At 38.1% G+C, this 17,989-nt stretch overlaps 1 protein-coding gene across 6 annotated transcripts in view; it reads right to left on the bottom strand.

The window, feature by feature from the left end:
* Positions 1-12,880, bottom strand: part of DPP8 (dipeptidyl peptidase 8) — a 51,523-nt gene extending 38,643 nt beyond the window's left edge. For all 6 annotated transcript variants that reach the window (XR_011144428.1, XM_068965241.1, XM_068965238.1 and 3 more), the window contains exons 1-3: positions 12,805-12,880; positions 10,347-10,616; positions 4,623-4,735 (exon numbers count right to left, since the gene is read on the bottom strand). Coding sequence is in view for 5 of the 6 variants with exons in the window: in XM_068965241.1 (XP_068821342.1) it covers positions 4,623-4,735; positions 10,347-10,616; positions 12,805-12,841 (420 nt within the window). In the remaining variant the exon portion in view is untranslated. The remainder of the gene's footprint in view (positions 1-4,622; positions 4,736-10,346; positions 10,617-12,804) is intronic.
* Positions 12,881-17,989: the final 5,109 nt, after the last annotated feature.

Below are 17,989 nucleotides of genomic sequence, written 5' to 3'. Positions count from 1 at the left end.
TATAATTTCACATGTATAAGAAGAAACATAAAGAAAAATCTAGTAAGTGCTAGTTTTAAGAATTTATATCCACAGCTTCCCTAAGAGCTCTTTATGATAAATAAAGGGATAAATAAGGGAAACAGACATGGTTTCTGCTATCAACAATTAATTACTTTATTTTATTTTATTTAGCCATGCCACAGCTTGCAGGATTTTAGTTTCCAAATCAAACTTTGGTTTCCCACAGTGGAAGCATGGAATCCCAATCACTGGATCATCAGGGATGTCTCAAGGACTAATACTTTAAAAGTAGTCAAGTTTATATATCCGGAAAAACACATAATTTAAGAAGATACATGCACCTGAACATGCATTGCAGCACTATTTACAACAGCCAGGACATAGAAGCAACTTAAATATCCATCAGCAGACGAATAAACAAAACAGATATGGTACATATGTATGTACAATGGAATATCACTCAGCCACAAAAAAGGATGAAATAATGCCATCTGCAGCAATATGGATGGACCCAGAGATTGCCACATTGAATAAAGTCAAACATATGATACTGCTTACATGTGGAATCTAAAAATAAATATAGATACCAAGTCAGTGGGAGGAGGGATAAATTGGGAGATTGGGACTGACATATACGGACTATTATGCATAAAATAGATAACTGGTAAGGACCTACTCTATACCACAGGAAACTCACTCAGTATTCTGTAATGGCCTATATGAGACAATAAGCTAAAAAAGCGTGTATATGTAAATGTATAACTGATTCACTCTGCTGTATACCTGAAACTAAGATAACACTGTAAGCCAACTATACTCTAATAAAAATTTAATAAATAAAATAATCATATGGATTGAAATCCTTGTATTTTCCTCTCAACTTTATGGTAAGCCTAAAATTGCTTTAAAAATCATTTTTAATGAAAAAAAAAAAAAGTATGTATGCATATCCAAATCTATTAAATCGTACACTTGAATACTTGCAATTTTTATATGTCAACTATACCTCAATAAACCTTTAAAAAGTGAAACCATATAAAGCACTACATGAAAACATGGGTAAATTCTTTTATAACCCGAGTGTAGAAAAACTGTCCTATGATAGAAGACAAATTCTAGAAGCAATATCAAAAGGATACATTCTATCATACAAAACCTTTCATGTGGTGCATGGGCACATGCACACACACACACACACACACCATAAAGAAGTAAGAATGCAAATTACAACTTCATGAAAACATCTGAAACTCTATCACAGACAAAGGGTGAGTATCTCTAGGAAATAAAAGGCTTCTAAAAACGAAAAAAGAACCACGCTACATAAAAATGGTTTATAGATAAAAAGATGGTCAACTCTCCCTATAAAAGAATACCAAATTAAACTACAATTGGGATAGCATTTCTATCAGATTTGCAAAAAATCCAAATGTCTGACTACAAACTGTGTTGGAAAATCTATGGGAAAACAGGTATAATTATTCCTTGCTGATGGAAATTCATAATGGCACAGCTCCTATGGAAGGAAATTTGATACCTAGCAAAGTTACAAAACCATGTACCGTCTGGTCCAACAATTTCAGCTCTAGGAATCTAGTTTAAAGATACACTGGCAAAATGTAAAAAGTTGTATGCCCAAGCCATTTTACTGCAGTACTATTTATAATACAAAGATTGAAAATAACTAAAATGTCCATCAAGAGGGAAGTGGTTGAATATGGTTTGTCTGTACAACACAACACAGATGTAAAAACAAATAAAGATTATGTATACAGCTTGTCCCTCAGTATCTAGTACCCAAATCAAAGTCTCTTAATACCACTTTCCTCTAAAGGAAGCAGACAGATATGGCCGATTCCAAGCATGGAAAAGGCAGTGTGAAAGATGATCATGAAACACCTCCATACCACCAAGTAAGAGAAGTACCAACTACCACCAGGATCATGTCAAAGTGATTTGATCTGTCAAGTTGACGGGGACTCTAACAGTCAAAAATCAGATAATTTGTACAATAAGAATAACGACTGTAAATGGACCAAAAGATACCAAACAGGCTTATACTGTAAGTTAATAAAGATATAAAAATGGAAACAAAATACCCTCCAAAACTCCTAATTTATCACACATAGAAGACTGTGTTTGAAAAGTGGGAAATAAAGGAAAGAAACATCCTGCCTTTCTATCGTGAACTCCTCCTCAGGATAACTGAATAACTGTTGAATAGCAGTTTTCTCTGTATAGAAATTTCTCAGTTAATAAATGAAGAAGGAATGATAAAAACTCAGTTTTATAATAGATCTAGGTAATGATCAAATGATGCTATCATCACAAGCAACTAAAGCTCTATATGACTTGATGGGGGCATACAACATTATTGATGAAGTATTCTTTACTTTTTAAATTGTACAAAAAATATGTATACATATAAATAATATATATAACATAAAATTTACCACCTTAACAACTTTTTAAAGTGTACCATTCAGTACTGTTAATTATATTCACATTGTTGTCCAACCCATCTCCAGAACTTTGCCATTTTGCAAAACTGAAACTCTATATCCATTAAACTTATTAAACAGCACCTCCTCACTTTTCTCTCCCTCAGTCCCTGGCAACTACCATTCTGATAGTCTATTTGACTGCTTTGGGCATCCCATATAAGTGGAGTCATATAGCATTTGTCCTTTCGTGATTGGCTTATTTCACTTATCATAGTGGCTTCATGGTTTCTTGATGTTGAAGCATGTTACAATTTCCTTCCTTTTTAAGGCTGAATAATATTCTATCACATGTATATGCCAGATTTTATTTATTCGTTCATCTGTCCATGGACACTTTGGCTATTTATGAATTATGCTGCTATGGACATAGTGTAGAATTATTTGTTCAAGACCTTGCTTTCAATTTTTTTGATCTGTAAAGTAGTCTTGGGTGGGGAGGGGAAGCAAACCTGTGTCTAATCAAGCTTCTAGATCTGACTACCTATTTCTATTTATAGGAAATATAGGAAACTGAAGAACATATCAAATAACACCACAGGAATACAATCAGCAGAACAGACCCTCTTTCTTCAATAGATAAACCGAAATGGGGAGAAAACGACAGAAAGAAAATCAGAGGACTAAAAGTAAAAGAAATTTAAGAAACCTATCAATCAACTGTAACATATGAAACTTATTTCAATCCTATTTAACAAATCAAGTGTAAAAAAAGAGAACATTTACCTAAAAATCAAGAAAATTTGAATATTTCATATGAAGAAATAATTAATGATTTTTTAAAGATATGATGATACTGCGGTAATGTCTATAAAGAATATATATTCTTTAGAGACATGATTTATTTAGGGGTGAAATGATATACTTGGGAGCTCTTTCAAAATAATCTGAAAACTGGGGGTGGGGACTGGTAAGGCTGTAATGAAACACTGATGGCCAAGATGTGATAACTGTTAAAACTAGTTCACATGGGATTCTACTTTTGTATGGTTTGAAATGTTCCATAATAGACCTCAAAAAAAACCCACAAAAACCTCTGACTTACTAATTTACAACCTATTCCATGTGAAAATTACCATTATTTTAGTTCAACACACTGTTCTTAGAATAAGAAATGTTTCTGCTTTAAAGAAAAATCACAAACCAATGTGAAAAACAACATCCTTGATAAACAGCTATAGTCAAAATGGTTAGCTGTCATGGAAGCTATTTTTTTTTTTTTTTTACTTCCTAAGAGAAATATCACATTTTGGTTCATTTAGTCCAAATATGCCATTCAATAATATTCAATGTAAAAATATAAAGTGAGAACCTAAAAGGCAAACAATTGTACCCAAACTATGTTCTTGTTCTTTTGATGTTTTCGACCATTTACATTTTGTCTAAAAAAACTTACATTTTGTCTAAAAACTTTAGACAAACATTTTGTCTAAAAAAACTTAACCTTTGATTTTCCCTAAATTGAGTCATGCTATTTAGAAACAAAAACTGAACTTAGTACCTTTATTTAATCCTTATATTAGTACTGTTACTAAATATGAGAACTACAAATTCAATTTAAAGATTTAAGTAAAAGCTTTCTGGAAATACACATTACTTCTTTTACGTGAACAATTCTTTCCCAAAATGTGAGAATCATGTAACTAGCAAGTTTACAGAAGGGAAAGGTGGTTAAACAGGGAGAAGGTAATTAAAAAAAAAAAATCTGGGAGCTTCCCTGGTGGTCTAGTAGTTAAGGGTCCATGCTTCCACTGCAGGGGCGTGGGTTTGATCGCTGGTAGGGGAAATGAGATCACACGTGGCACACCACACTGGGTAGCCAAAAAAACACTGAATTGTATTAATAACATCTAATATCCCTAGTCTCAGATATTGAGAATTAAATGAACTTTCAGGGTCATACATAGAAAAACATAAAAACATTTTAATTCTTTTTTTATATTATGGCTTATTGGTCTTTTAAAATTATTTTTATTTATTATTGCTTTATTAACATTTATCTTAATTCCTTTTGATTCATATCTACTTCAAATATAAGATCCCAATTGAATTTCTGCCCCTAAATAAATGCAATACTAAAAACATACACAAAATCATAATAATAACATTTAATCCTACCTGAAAAAGATCCAAAAGAGGCTTCCAAGAGAGCATTAAGACTGCTGCTCTGTTGATGGTTTTGGGAATTTCAGAATAAAACAGTGTATTTTCTCTGTTCTCGCCAGACATAGCTATAAAAGAAAACAGATCATTTTTTGTTACTTTAAAAAATGGCAATCTGCTTACTACAATCACAGCAGTAAGTACACAATGCCTCTTACACACTTCAGGATGCTGTATTCTATGGGACTGATAACGCATGTTAACAAGGCAGAGATGCGCACGTCATACGCTATGGCAGTTTTCTTCAGTAAAACCCAGGCTCCCAGAAAATGTTCAAATTTTAGTCCTCAAAGCAAACATAAAAAGGTGTATAAGATTTTGTAAGGGTTAAGTGTCATTATTAGTTTTTTTAAAAATTGTTAGTGTCTTATAAATTGGCAACAGACTTACTAGATTTCAAATGGGGGTGCTTTGTGACAACTTCAGATGATTAAGCTTCTTTTTCTGAATCATTTACAGTATTTATTTAGAAATATACATAGGTCTAACTGAATTCTAATTTTTCTTCAATATAAATATCTATCACTATAATCACTAGTAAGCTTCAAATGAAAGCACATTCACATTAAAACAACACAGAATCTGGTATCTGATTTGCTAAAAGTCTCTTTATCCTTTATTCAGGAACTGTGAAAGAAAGAGCTCCATACTAAGTAGAAGACGGGTCTATTCTGTGAAATCATAGGATAACTGAATGGGAAGATCACAGCAGTGTAGAATAAACTACATGACAGAGAAAAGTAACAGAAATACACCATGGTTATGAAGAGGTGAACCAAAGAAAACTCATAGTAAAATAAAGTCCTTCTACTCTACCATAAAGGTACCAGAAAGGTATCACTTTCAAAAAAAAGCTAGGGGAGAGAGAAAGAGAGAGTAAATAACACAGGAAGAACAAAAACTCTCTCCTAGCAGAATAAATCTTCAGCCTTGTGTTTCTGATAATGGCAGAGAAGGTAGTCTGTGGAAGGACATGCTAACTTCCATGCTAACCCTTGCAAACATTGGGGATGAGTCCCCAAAGATCCACAGCTTCCTGTACCCCTTTATTATCCTAAGTTTTACTTAAACCTTTCTTAGTCTGTCTTGCCTTAGTAAAAAGTTAGTTATCAGCTGATACTTATTTTCAGCATTTGTGGGAGTGTTAGTGGCTCAGCTGTGTCTGACTCTTTTGTGACCCCATGGACTGTAGCCTGCCAGGCTCCTCTGACCATGGGACTCTCCAGGCAAGAATACTGTGGTGGGTCGCCACTTCCTTCTCCAGGGCATCTCCCCAACCCAGCACTTAGTTTTACCTTAAATCTACTTTGCACATTCCAGAGTTACTTTGTTACATATTTCTTAAAACAGTAGCCACTTATCCATACTATTCACAATCTTACAAAATATGATCATATCCTCCTTAAGCCTTTCCCTTCTAAGAGCTTTCAGTATGCAACTAGGATAAAGCTGTTTCTCATCTATTCTCAGTGAGGGTCATTTCCCACAATCCCTTCACATTCCCCTCTTGAAACTGCTACTGTTCCATGTCTTCTAGGATACAACCGTGACCAATAAAAGCTTCTAACGTACACACACTCCAGCTCTGTGTAACACAGAATGACCTTTCCCCACTGTTTCTTTCTTGTTGACGCAACGGTATTTACTGGTGTCTGAAGTATATTAATTTTTTTGAAACAAACTTATATGGAAACAATTAATATTCAGGTAGCTATACAACACTTGAGCAAATAAAATGGCATACAACTTTCTTGAAAAGCTCATTACTTTAAAGAGGACTTCTCTGGTGGTCCAGGGGTTAAGAATCAGCCTGGCAATGCAGAGGACACGGTTTCAGTCCTTGGTCCAAGAAGATTCCACAAGTCACAGGGCAACCAAACACAGGCATCGCCAGCGCGGAGCCCACGCGCTGCAGCTACTGAAGCCTTGAGCACTGGAGTCTGTGCTCCAGAGCAAAAGAAGTCACTGCAATGAGAAGCCTGAACACAGCAACAAAGAGCAATAACGCCTGCTCACCGCGACCAGAGAAAGCCCTCGTGCAGCAATGATGACCCAGCACAGCCAAAAATAAATAAATTTTAAAGACTGACAACTTTCCTAATTTCATCTATAAATATAACGCAATCCTAACAGTTTAAGTAGGATCGGGGGAAAGGAGCTTTAAGCTCATTTAAAGTTCTCACAGAAAAACAAGCAAACACAAATAATCAGGAACAGTATGAAAAAGTAATGAAAAGTAGTTTGTTTACTATCAAACAGTAAAACATCTAAAGTTATAGTAATAATAGTCAGCAGCACAGTATCGGCACTTGATTTGACAGGCGGATCAATGGAGCAAAACAAAGTTCAAAGTGCACAAGGATTTCAAAAAAATACAATCTGGAGTTGAAATAACCTTTCTAGATGTCTAGATGGGATACAAAACTACACAAAAAGTAAAAATTTAACTACCAAAAGAAAACCCAACAACCCACAAATTTCTACAAAAGGGCAAAAGGCACCAAAGGCAAAAAAACATTCCACATTCAGGGAAAAAATTCAACATTCAGGGAAAAGATATCACAATGGATTAATTCCCTCACTGCACCAAAAAATGCTTTAAGTTGACAACAAAAGTACCCACAACCCAATAAAAAATAGACAGTGATGACAAACAGATCAGTCACAGAAAAAAAACACAAATGCCTTGTAAATATGTGAAAGGATGCTCAACTTCACTCATAGGAGAAATACGAATTAAAGCTGCAATGAAACACGGAGATATAAGAACAGCACGACGCCTATCATTAACACTACTATAGTGCACATTTGAAAGTAGCTAAGAGAATAAGTCTTAATAGTTCTCACCACAAGAAAAAAAATTTTTTTTTAACTGTATGGTGACAGATGTTAATTCGACTTACTGTAATGGTCATTTCACAATGTATACCAATACTGAATCATTATGTTGTACACACGAAACTAATAATATGTCAATTATACTTCAATTAAAAAAACAATAATAAATAAAAAAATTACAGTGAGGGATTGCTGTTCACCAGTTAAGATCCGGAAAGATAAAAAGTTTGCTCACTCACTATTGGTACAGGTACAAAGAAATACATACTGAGACAATGATGACAGGGATGTAAACTCTATAACTTCCATGGAGGGGTAGTTTGGCAATATCAATAAGAATTCAGAATCTGTACACCTTTTGTCCTAGTAATTCCACTCTTTGCAATTAAGTCCTAGTAAGTAAATTCACATATGTATAAAATGATATACAGTGATATTTGCTCCCTCATTTTTTGTAATACCAAAATAGAAAGACCTAAATGCCCATTATTAGGGGCCTGATAAAGTAAAATATGGCACAATTATATAATGGAATACTCGGAAATTGTTTCTAAAAAAATCTATAATTACTAATGTGGACTCATGCAGAGAATCTCTTTAAAAAAAAAATCAAACACTTTTGGAGGAGGGCAGGAGACCTATTTTTAAAAACTTGGTAAACAAAGGCACATCAGGAGGTCAGTGCCCTCAAACTCATCTCAGCCCTTCCTTTCCTACCCAACTCTTAGCTGTGGGAGTTTACTCGGGCCTCAGCTCTTTCGGTGTTCTCATCTCTCACATTCTTTTCTTTCTCACACTACCAACCAAACATTCATTCCCTCAAGCTATGGGTTAGGAAAATAAAATAGCATAGCATGACGACATGAGGAACTCTAAAATTTATGGGCTTGGGATCCCATTTCAACTACTGTATTAGGGGTGAAATCCCTTTTGGTAAGCACTTTTAATGGTAATTAATAAACATTTTTGTGAGACATTTGTTTACTGTTAAGAACTAAAGACAGTATGGCTATAATTTTGAAATACTATACAAAATATAAGGCCTTCCCCCCTAATTTTGCCCAAACTCTCTTCCAACCAAATTGTCTGATTTAGCAATTATTGATGAGCTTTTCTTACAATGCTTCTCCAATCAAAGGAAAGTCTGATTTTCTGCTTCCAACAAAGCCGCAGCATAAGTTTCTTGAGAAAGACATATATGTATTTCCAAGATGACTTGGGCTTCCCTGGTGGCTTAGATGGTAAAGAATCTGCCTGCAATGCAGGAGACCTGCGTTCGATCCCCAGGTTGGGAAAATTCCCTGGAGAAAGGAATGGCTACCCACACCAGTATTCTTGCCTGGAGAATTCTATGGAGAGGAGTCCGGTGGGCTACAGCCCATGGGATCACAAACAGCAGGCATGACTGAAAGACTCACTTTCACTCAGATGACTTACCTAAATATTTCAGCACCATCTCTCAATAAATGTATTCAATGAGTGACAATGAAAGAATGAATGGGCCTTTGGGACTTAAGCTAATAATAGTACAAATAATAATTACCAGTTGGTGAATACTAGGTAGCATACTGTAATTTACAACTATTATTTGGGTTTTTTTTTTTTCAGGATTTTTTGCAACTATTATTTCTAATCCTAAAAAATAATACTGTAGTGCAGACAACTGCTTGGGAGATCGCATAACAAAAATTTTTTTTTCTTTTCTTTTTTAGTTTTCTTCAGACTAGCCGTAGTAAAATTTGTTTGGGTTGTACAAGAACAGTATTGTGTTTATTAACATTTGTTTAAATTTGGCTTGGCCAAAAAGTTCATTCAAGTTTTTCCATACGAGCAGACAAAAACCTGAACAAACTTTTTGGTCAACTCAACACTTAAAGACAATCCTATGAGAAAGATATTAATCCTTGTTTGATAGATGAGGAAACTGAGACTCACAGGGTAAGTCAGTCAGCCATGGAGTTGATACCAGAGCCTAGGCTTCCGACTCCAAGACCGCCTCTTTATCTACTGCCCTGTGTCTATGTATGTGATAGATTAGTCATTTCTTCCAATGCTGTGCTGTGCTTAGTCGCTCAGTTGTGTCCAATTCTTTGCAACCCCGTGGACTGTAGCCCACCAGACTCCTCTGTCCTTGGGGATTCTCCAGGCAAGAAGACTGGAGTGGGTAGCCTATGCCTTCTCCAGGGGGATGTTTCCAACCCAGGAATCGAACCAGGGTCTCCTGCATTGCAGGCGGATTCTTTACCAGCTGAGCTACCAGCTGTGCCTAAGCTGCTTGGTGTTCAGTCTTTACTGCCTATTTCTTTTACCACATCATTTAAGTAAAGCATTTAAGGTGTATAAACAAAAAAGAAACAAAAAAGTCAATCAGTGATATAACAGACTTAATGCCGACATATCTTAAATCTGGACTGCATGGGCTCAGGAAGCAGAGACCAAGACCAGCCTTGATTTAGTAAAGTGAAAGCAGCAGCTGCTGAGAGTGGGAACAAACTACTGGTTTTTGTTATTTGTGTTCCTCATCCACCATTCCTAAAGAATCTGACCATTCTGAAGGAAAGTCATTTAAAATTCGCTTTAGGAAGAAGTAAAATCTGGCATCTTCACTTTGAAAGTAAGACCATGATCAACTGATTTGTTATCTGCAAATAAAAACATAATTAACGGGACAAAAAGTTAAAACAGTACCCAAACTGAAGTTCTTCAAATTTTTTTTTCTATTTAGTGGAACCATCACAGATTCACGTATCTATTCACCAAAATTTGAGTGCCAGTTGTATCTAGCCTCTAATTTTGAATTAAGAAAGCATTTCCTTTCAGAAACTATGACTTCATACTCACCAAGGTAATAGATCCTGTCCGAATGAGGCCCATCTGGGTCATTCCTCTTCACAAACATAAAATCATGTGGTGCCTTAGCCATCATGTAGCCATGGTATTTTCTGGTATCAGCAAGCAGCTTTTTAAGCTGACTCCAGGAATATCGCTCGACATAAAATGGCTCCAATTTAGGCCGATCCTGTGATTCAATATTCTCCTCACACTCTGCAGTTTCAAAGATCTCAACACCCAGCTGTTCTGTTTCCATCGCTGCTGCCATGTTGCATTTTCCTAAAATAAATAAATAAGCAAGCCACATGAAGTTCACAGATCTGTCCTCTCTTACGCTAATCAGAATGACAGCCTGATTAAGGGTCCCTCTCCCCCCCGCCAAAAAAGGGGAAAAATGCTTTTCAGTACAGTTGCAATGAAACTTAGTAAGAAAAGCAATAGCTCCTCCTCCTCTGTGTTCAGTTTGAAACTGAGATTTTAAAAAAAAAATTGAGGTCATGTCTATTTCACAGTGACTATAAATCTCTTTGGGAACTTTTATAAAAGGCTCTCCTTAGGTATCTCTTGCCAAAATTCCTTCTTTTTTCCCACACTGGAAGGAAACAGGCCATATGCCAGTTGGCTGCTATGTTCCTTCAAAGAGCATGTCAACAGTGAAGCTAAATGTGCCAGGAGAGTTAAGTGTTTTTGCACTTTAAAAAAGTAATACATTTGATAAATTATGGACTTCTTCAGCTAACAGAAATAATCACAACCAATTAGAACACTAATAAAATTGTTGCAAAAAATGTACTTGTAATAATCATCCTGGAGCATTTACCCAAGATAATACAAATACTGTTTCTTTTTAAATAGGAACTCCAAACACCAAAAGACCTAACTAGTTGGTACGTTTTTCTTGTCTTTTGCACTTGCCTAGATATCCATCCCTTGTGTACCTTTATACTTTTATTACAGATTACACAACTTTTACTCTCATGATTAAATGAGAAAAAAGTGGCTTTAGTTGTAATTTATGTTGAAAACATTTAATGTTTGTATTATCAATATTTTGACAAAAGTCTGAACCCAATTTACCAGTTCAACCCCAAAACAATATTAACATTTCATCTACTAATGATGTTTCTTTCATTTTACAAATCCAGAAGATGATTTTTTCCTCTATCCAGTTCAATATTTAAATATAACAGGTGCAAAGTATCAGAATAAATAACAAGAAGTGTTATTATAAGCCACTGTAAGATATTCTGACATGCATTATTTATAACACTACCAAAAAGGAGCAATATAAAAATTTGGGGGCAACCTGCTCTTTTGGAAATAATAAATGCCAAAAACATGAGGACCTGGGAGATAAACTACACTGCATTTGTGTAACCAATTCACATAATTATTAACCACTTCTACAACAAAAATCAATACACAGCTGTAAATTTAACATATCTTTTTTAAGGTTTAATTTCACAGGTTAACAGAAGCTTATGGTAAAAAACTACCAACCACGGAGAAAAAGACTAGCAAGTGTAGGCTGTGAATTACTCCATCAGGTATGCTGCGTGATGAAATAAACAAAACTGAATGGCTAGGATATTGTGCCTTTTTTCAAGTTACAGTGAATTACACTGCCATTTTCAATATAATAGTAGCAAGAGCGGTCAGAAAACCTATTTCGAGAGTTTTATAGCTATACAACTTGGAACATTATTACAACTGGGCATTTACCACCAATGATTAAAATCCACACAGTTCAACAGAAAAGTCATTCAGCTCAACTGATACTCAGCACACTGATGTCAAGCAGCAGTATATGACAGTAGTGGTTGTTTGCCCATCTAAAAGATGGTGGAGATCTGTTTTCTATCAAATATGTAAATGGATCTAGTTTGATTCCTAAGAGAGTGAGGGACAGGTTAAACAAGGAGATATACAAACCGGGCTCATTCTTGTCCACTCCTTGTGTTAAATTTGGAACTTCATCCCCAAATTACTGCTTGAAACAATAGAGCATGGGGATGGAACAGGGAAGCTTAGCAGACAGACTTCCCAAGCTCACCGCCCAGCTTCTTGAGCTACTGACATCTCTTGTATGTAAAACTTGCATTATCTTGCACTTAAGCATAACTATTCCTAAATTGTACTAGATGCCCACACTCACCATTTCTTTCTCCACACTCTCTCTCACACACACATTCTACAGTTCAATGACACTGCTACTCTATATTTTATGGTAAATGTATATTCTGCATTTCCTTGCAGAGACCTGATATTACATAATTTTAGTAATATACACAAATGTGTAACTAATTTCCATATTTCCACAGCACCTTAGATATACATCCTCAAACCACGTGACCCGAGTTTTCTAATTGCAACAATTAGAAAACAGGCCAGTACACATCCTCAGTGCCGTGCATTGATTTCACTGCCCCGCCTACTTCTTCACCTGAGGCCCTTCCCTGGTGCCTACCTGATTGTATTTTCATCTGTTCAGATCTCTTCCACATTCAAAGAGATCTTTTTCAAGTGACACGACTTCAAGCATAGATCCCTCTGCTCATCCTGCTCTCTTCTCACAGGAGTCTTTCCTTTTCTCACCATCCAATCCTGCTTACCAGGATAATGAAATAAGATATAAGCCTGTTGATCATTATTAAAATGGATATGTGCCCCCAAAATATTAAACCTAAAGTTTCAATTAGTACTTAGAACTGATACATATTCTTTTTGATAATAATATACAATGCCTGGATTATTTTGTATCTGCATTTTCTGAAAACTATAAAATGATTTTATTTCAGCAATGTACAGCTGAATTTATTCCAAAGACTATCTGCACAGTAGTTTAGTCCTGACATTTGGATACATATTAAAAGGTAAATCATAGAAATTATTTTAAAAGTATAAAAGGAATACAGATGTGAGATTACTCAGTGGCTATTACAAATTCTCAAAATGATAGATAATGGATAATAAAATTTATTTCTCTGTGCCTGGTCCTGTTTTTCTGTCTTTTACATAATAGTCAATTTGTATTATTTTACAGAATTCATGTTTAGCAGATTGGAGACAGAACAGATTCAGTATAATAACCAGTAAGAACTATTAATACAAAAAGAGAACATGCTGTTAACATCAAGATTTTCACAAGATAAAGAATGTACTATCCATTTTCAGTGCACTCCATTTTTGTTTCTTTCCTTTCCATGTACACTTCGCAAATATTGATAACTGAATTAGGTAACTTCTCTGAAAAACGGAAGTGTTAAGTTTGTTGAAATTCTGGCTTAGTAAAAGAAAAAAAGCAGAGTCTGCGATTACACCCGTTATTTGGTTATCGGTTTTAATCAGAGGCTTTCATAGCCCTGACAGGTGATGGAGAGACATGCGGGTCACTGGCAAATGGAGGGGAAAAAGTGAAATTGTGCTAACACGGTCAACAACAGGACTAAGAGGTCAAGACACCTTCTCATGCACTAGGACTCCCATTCAGAGAAGAGTATGTCGGGTTAGAAAACATGACGCTTGAATCTGGACCCACTCAAATATCACTCCTTAATTTTTAATCCAGGCGCCAGTTTGTCCACTTAAACACCCCAAGCCTCACTGAAGCCTAGTTATTTCACTCGCCAGGATCCACACAGCTAGTTGAGAGGTTTATTACCACAAAGTGGGCAAAGACCTTGAGAGCTAGAATGAAGAAGAGCAGAAGTGTAGCAGAGAATATTAAGGGGACTTGGGAAGGTGCCAAGACTTAAGAAAAATGTGTGAGAGGACACGTTTGAAATAGGAGAGGAAAGAACCTATCCTGCCCTGGTGGGTGAAATAGAATGAGAAGGGGCCAGTGAACAAGGAGGGAAGGAATCAACCTAGAAATGGGGCAGTAGAAAGAACACTAGCTAGGAAACCAGAAAATCTCAGTCCGAATCCGGTCTGCCACAGTCGGACTTTAGGCAAATCCCTTTGCCTCTGTGGACTTCCGCTTCTCATCTGTAAGCCTGGACAACACCCGGCTCCCCACCCCAGCAAGGCTCAATTAAGATAACGGACGTGGAAGCCCGGCGGCCAGCACCCAGCGCTCAGGGGGCGCCCAGTGAACGTTGGCTGACTCGGAATCTGAGAGCCTCGGCTTCCTGTTCCGGCAACTGGGGCTCTACCACCGGCTGTGGCCCGCGCAGAGCTGCGCGCCGGGTCAACCGCAGAGCTAGCTAACCGGGAGAATGCGCCGGGCAGCTCCTCCGAGAGGCGGAGAGGCCCGAGGGGGCAGGGGCGCAGGCCTCGCGGGCGAAGGGGAAGGAGAGAGGGCGGATACTGCACCTTCCCCCCTCCCCGGCCCCGCCCGGACCGTCCTGACGCGCGCTAAGGAGCGGGCCTGCGCCGCTTCATGCCGCGCCGCCTCCACTCCAGACCCGGCTGCAGCGGCTTCCTTGGCGACGGCGCCGGCGGTAACCGAAGGGGTGAACACGGCACTTAAAGACGGCGGCGGCGGCTCCGGCACTTCCGGTTTCTTGCGCGTTGCCCTCCGACCGGGGAAGGCGCAACGGGGCCAAGAAGGGCGCCGCTCTCTGTTAGATGGGGTTCGCTTTCGACAGTGCCGTCTAGTGGCCAGAGGGGCGAACGAGGAGCGGGAAAGAAACTGCGCGAGAGTGGGGGACAGAACAAATCCAGAAAACGGCAGTAACTTGCTGGAAATTACAGGAGAATTGTGGCGCGTCTTATCTTTTTTTTTTTTTTTCCCTTCGACAAATACATATTGAGTGCCTCTTATGTGCGAGGCGGAATTGTAGACACTGAGGTTAGAACAGGGGCCAAGTCAGGCAAAAATCCCTGTCCCTTCATAGGGGAGACATGGAAGGTGCCTGGGGATTTCTAGGTGTCTCATTGTTGTGGTGCAAAGAACCCTGACAGGACGTCCTAGGTGGCTCAGATGGTAAAGAATCGGCCTGCAATGTGAGAGACCTGCGTTCGATCTGGAGAAGGAAATGGCAACCCACTCTGGTATTCTTGCCTGGAGAGTTCCATGGACAGAGGAGCCCCGTGGGCTACAGCCCATGGCATCGCAAAGAGTCGGACTCGACTGAGCAACTAACACACAAAGAAATCTGAACTTGGAGTCAGAAAGCTTGGCTTTGGTACTAATTAGTAACCTTCAGCGGGTTAGTCTTCTTGAGCCACGGTTTCTTGATCTGTGAAAGTGATACACTAACATCACTTAGTTACTATTAAGGAAAACCATGTGTGTCATGCAGATACATAAAGACGAAGAAACGGGGAAGGAAGTGAGTGACCTTGCTTTTAGCAGAACCAGAGGCAGGTCTCTTGACGGGTAATTTATTTTCTATTCTGCACTACACGTTGGCTGAGAGAAAGAGGAAAGAGGAGGCTTGGGAGATGACTAGGAAGGTGCTAGGTGTAGAATGAAACAGTGGACAAGCTGGGCCTTCCCTATTTTCTATTATTGCAAGGAACCATTTGTCAGAAGTGTCATGAGGGTTTATTTATGTAATTATTCACCCTGAACTTAAATGTGTCTTCACTCAGAATTTTTTTTTTCAGTTGTTCCCCTAAAAGAATAGTCATTTTTTCACTGGGACTCCTCTATGAATTTTGTGCAAAAAATTAAAACAAACACAAAACACCTGAAAGGACTTTGAATGCACATGCTAACAAAATAAAACATCTTCATTTCATTAGTGAAAAAGCTGGCTTTAAACTAAACATTTAAATAACTAAGATATCATAGCATCCAGTCCCATCACTTCATGGTTAACAGATGGGGGAAAAATGGAAACAGTGACAGACTTTATTTTGGGGGGCTCCAAAATCACTTTGGACAGTGACTGCAACCATGAAATTAAAAGATGCTTGCTCCTTGGAAGAAAAGCTATGATGAACCTAGACAGCATATTGAAAAGCAGAGACATCACAAAGGCCCATATAGTCAAAGCTATAGTTTTTGCAGTAGTCATGGGATGTGAGAATTGGACCATAAAGAAGACTGAGCGCCAAAGAATTGATGCTTTTGAACTGCGGTCCTGGGGAAGACTCTAGAGAGTTCCTTGGACAGCAAAGAGATCAAACCAGTCAATCCTAAAGGAAATCAACCCTGAATATTCACTGGAAGGACTGATGCTGAAGCTCCAGTCCTTTGGCTACCTGCTGCGAAGAGCCTACTCAATGGAAAAGACTCTGATGCTGGGGAAGACTGAGGTCAGGAGGAGAGAAGGGGGTGACAGAGGATAAGATGGTTGGATGGCATCATCAACGCAACGGACATGAGTTTGAGCAAACTCCAGAAGATCGTGAAGGACAGGGAAGCTGCCTGCAGTCCATGAGGTCACAAAGAGTCAGACATGACTGAGCGACTGAAAAACAACAAAAATGTTTACTGAATCTCTGCTGTGTGCCTGCCACTGTTCCAAACACTGGGGCTATAATAGTAAACAAAGCAGGCCAAATCCCTGACTTTGTGCAGTTTACATTCAAATAAGAGGAAAGAGACCTCCTCAAAAGCAAACAAAAGCTATATAATTTTATTGATTAAAAAAATACAAGCTCCAATAGATAACCAACAAGGACCTACTGTGTAGCACAGGGAATTCTGCTTAATACTCTTTAATAACCTATATGGGAAAATGACTTGAAAAGGAATAGAAACATGTATGTGTATAACTGAATCACTTTGCTATAGACCTGAAAGTAACACAATGTTGTTAATCAACTATATTAATGTAAGTAAAAAATAAAAATAAAAAAAAAATTAACAGTAAAGCTCAGGGGAAAAGAAAAACACCAACCCCCTCAAAACAAACAAACGCACTCCAGAGAGGTAAAAGATTTTCTGAAGTCATGTGGCTAATGACGGACTGAACTAGATTTGAATTCAAATTTCTTGTTTTCAGTCTTATTTTCTCTTTCTATGGCAGGGTTAAGGCTCCCCTAATGGCTCAGTGGGTAAAGAATCTGCCTGCAGTTCAGGAGACATAGGAGACAGGGTTCAGTTCCTGGGTCAGGAAGAAACTCGGAGCAAGAAATAGCAACCCATTCCAGTATTCTTGCCTGGAAAATTCCATGGACAGAGAAGCCTAGTGGGATACAGTCCAAACGGCTGCAAAGAGTTGGATACGACTGAGCGACTAAGCACACGTACACGTGGCAGGCTTAAAAAGCCTCTAACCCTGAGAAAGTGGTGGGCGAACATCTCCTCCATGAACCCTGGCCACCTTGTATGTAACCACAAAGGCCTCCCTCCCAGGTAAAAGGGTCAAACCGATACTTACCTGAGTTGTAGCAGAATGCTTTGTGACTTTTCTGAAACTGGAGAGGACCAGAAGCCTCCAAATGTCTTGTCCCCCTGCAGGTCTGATGAGCTGGAGACTTTCTGCCCCATCCCCCGCTACCCCTCCATAATAGAGCTGAGAATATAAAAGCCTCTTAGCTGCAGCCTAGAACTGGCTCCTCAGCAGGTAGTTATCCCAGAACTTACATTGTAGTCACCTGGCCCCTTTTGCTTCAGGAGTGTCTTTTTTCATATGTGGGATAAGGATCACTGGCAGCTGGCACCTTGATACATTCTTCCCTTTGTGGTATATGTAAATAATGAACTGTCTGAGGCTAAACTGGCTCCTTGCTTTTATTTTGACCATGCCATGTGG

The sequence above is a fragment of the Capricornis sumatraensis genome, chromosome 2 (genome assembly GCF_032405125.1).
Source record: "Capricornis sumatraensis isolate serow.1 chromosome 2, serow.2, whole genome shotgun sequence".
NCBI classification, from domain to species: domain Eukaryota; kingdom Metazoa; phylum Chordata; class Mammalia; order Artiodactyla; family Bovidae; genus Capricornis; species Capricornis sumatraensis.
The sequence above is the reverse complement of the archived record's forward strand: the minus strand, read 5'-3'. Positions and strand labels throughout refer to the sequence as shown.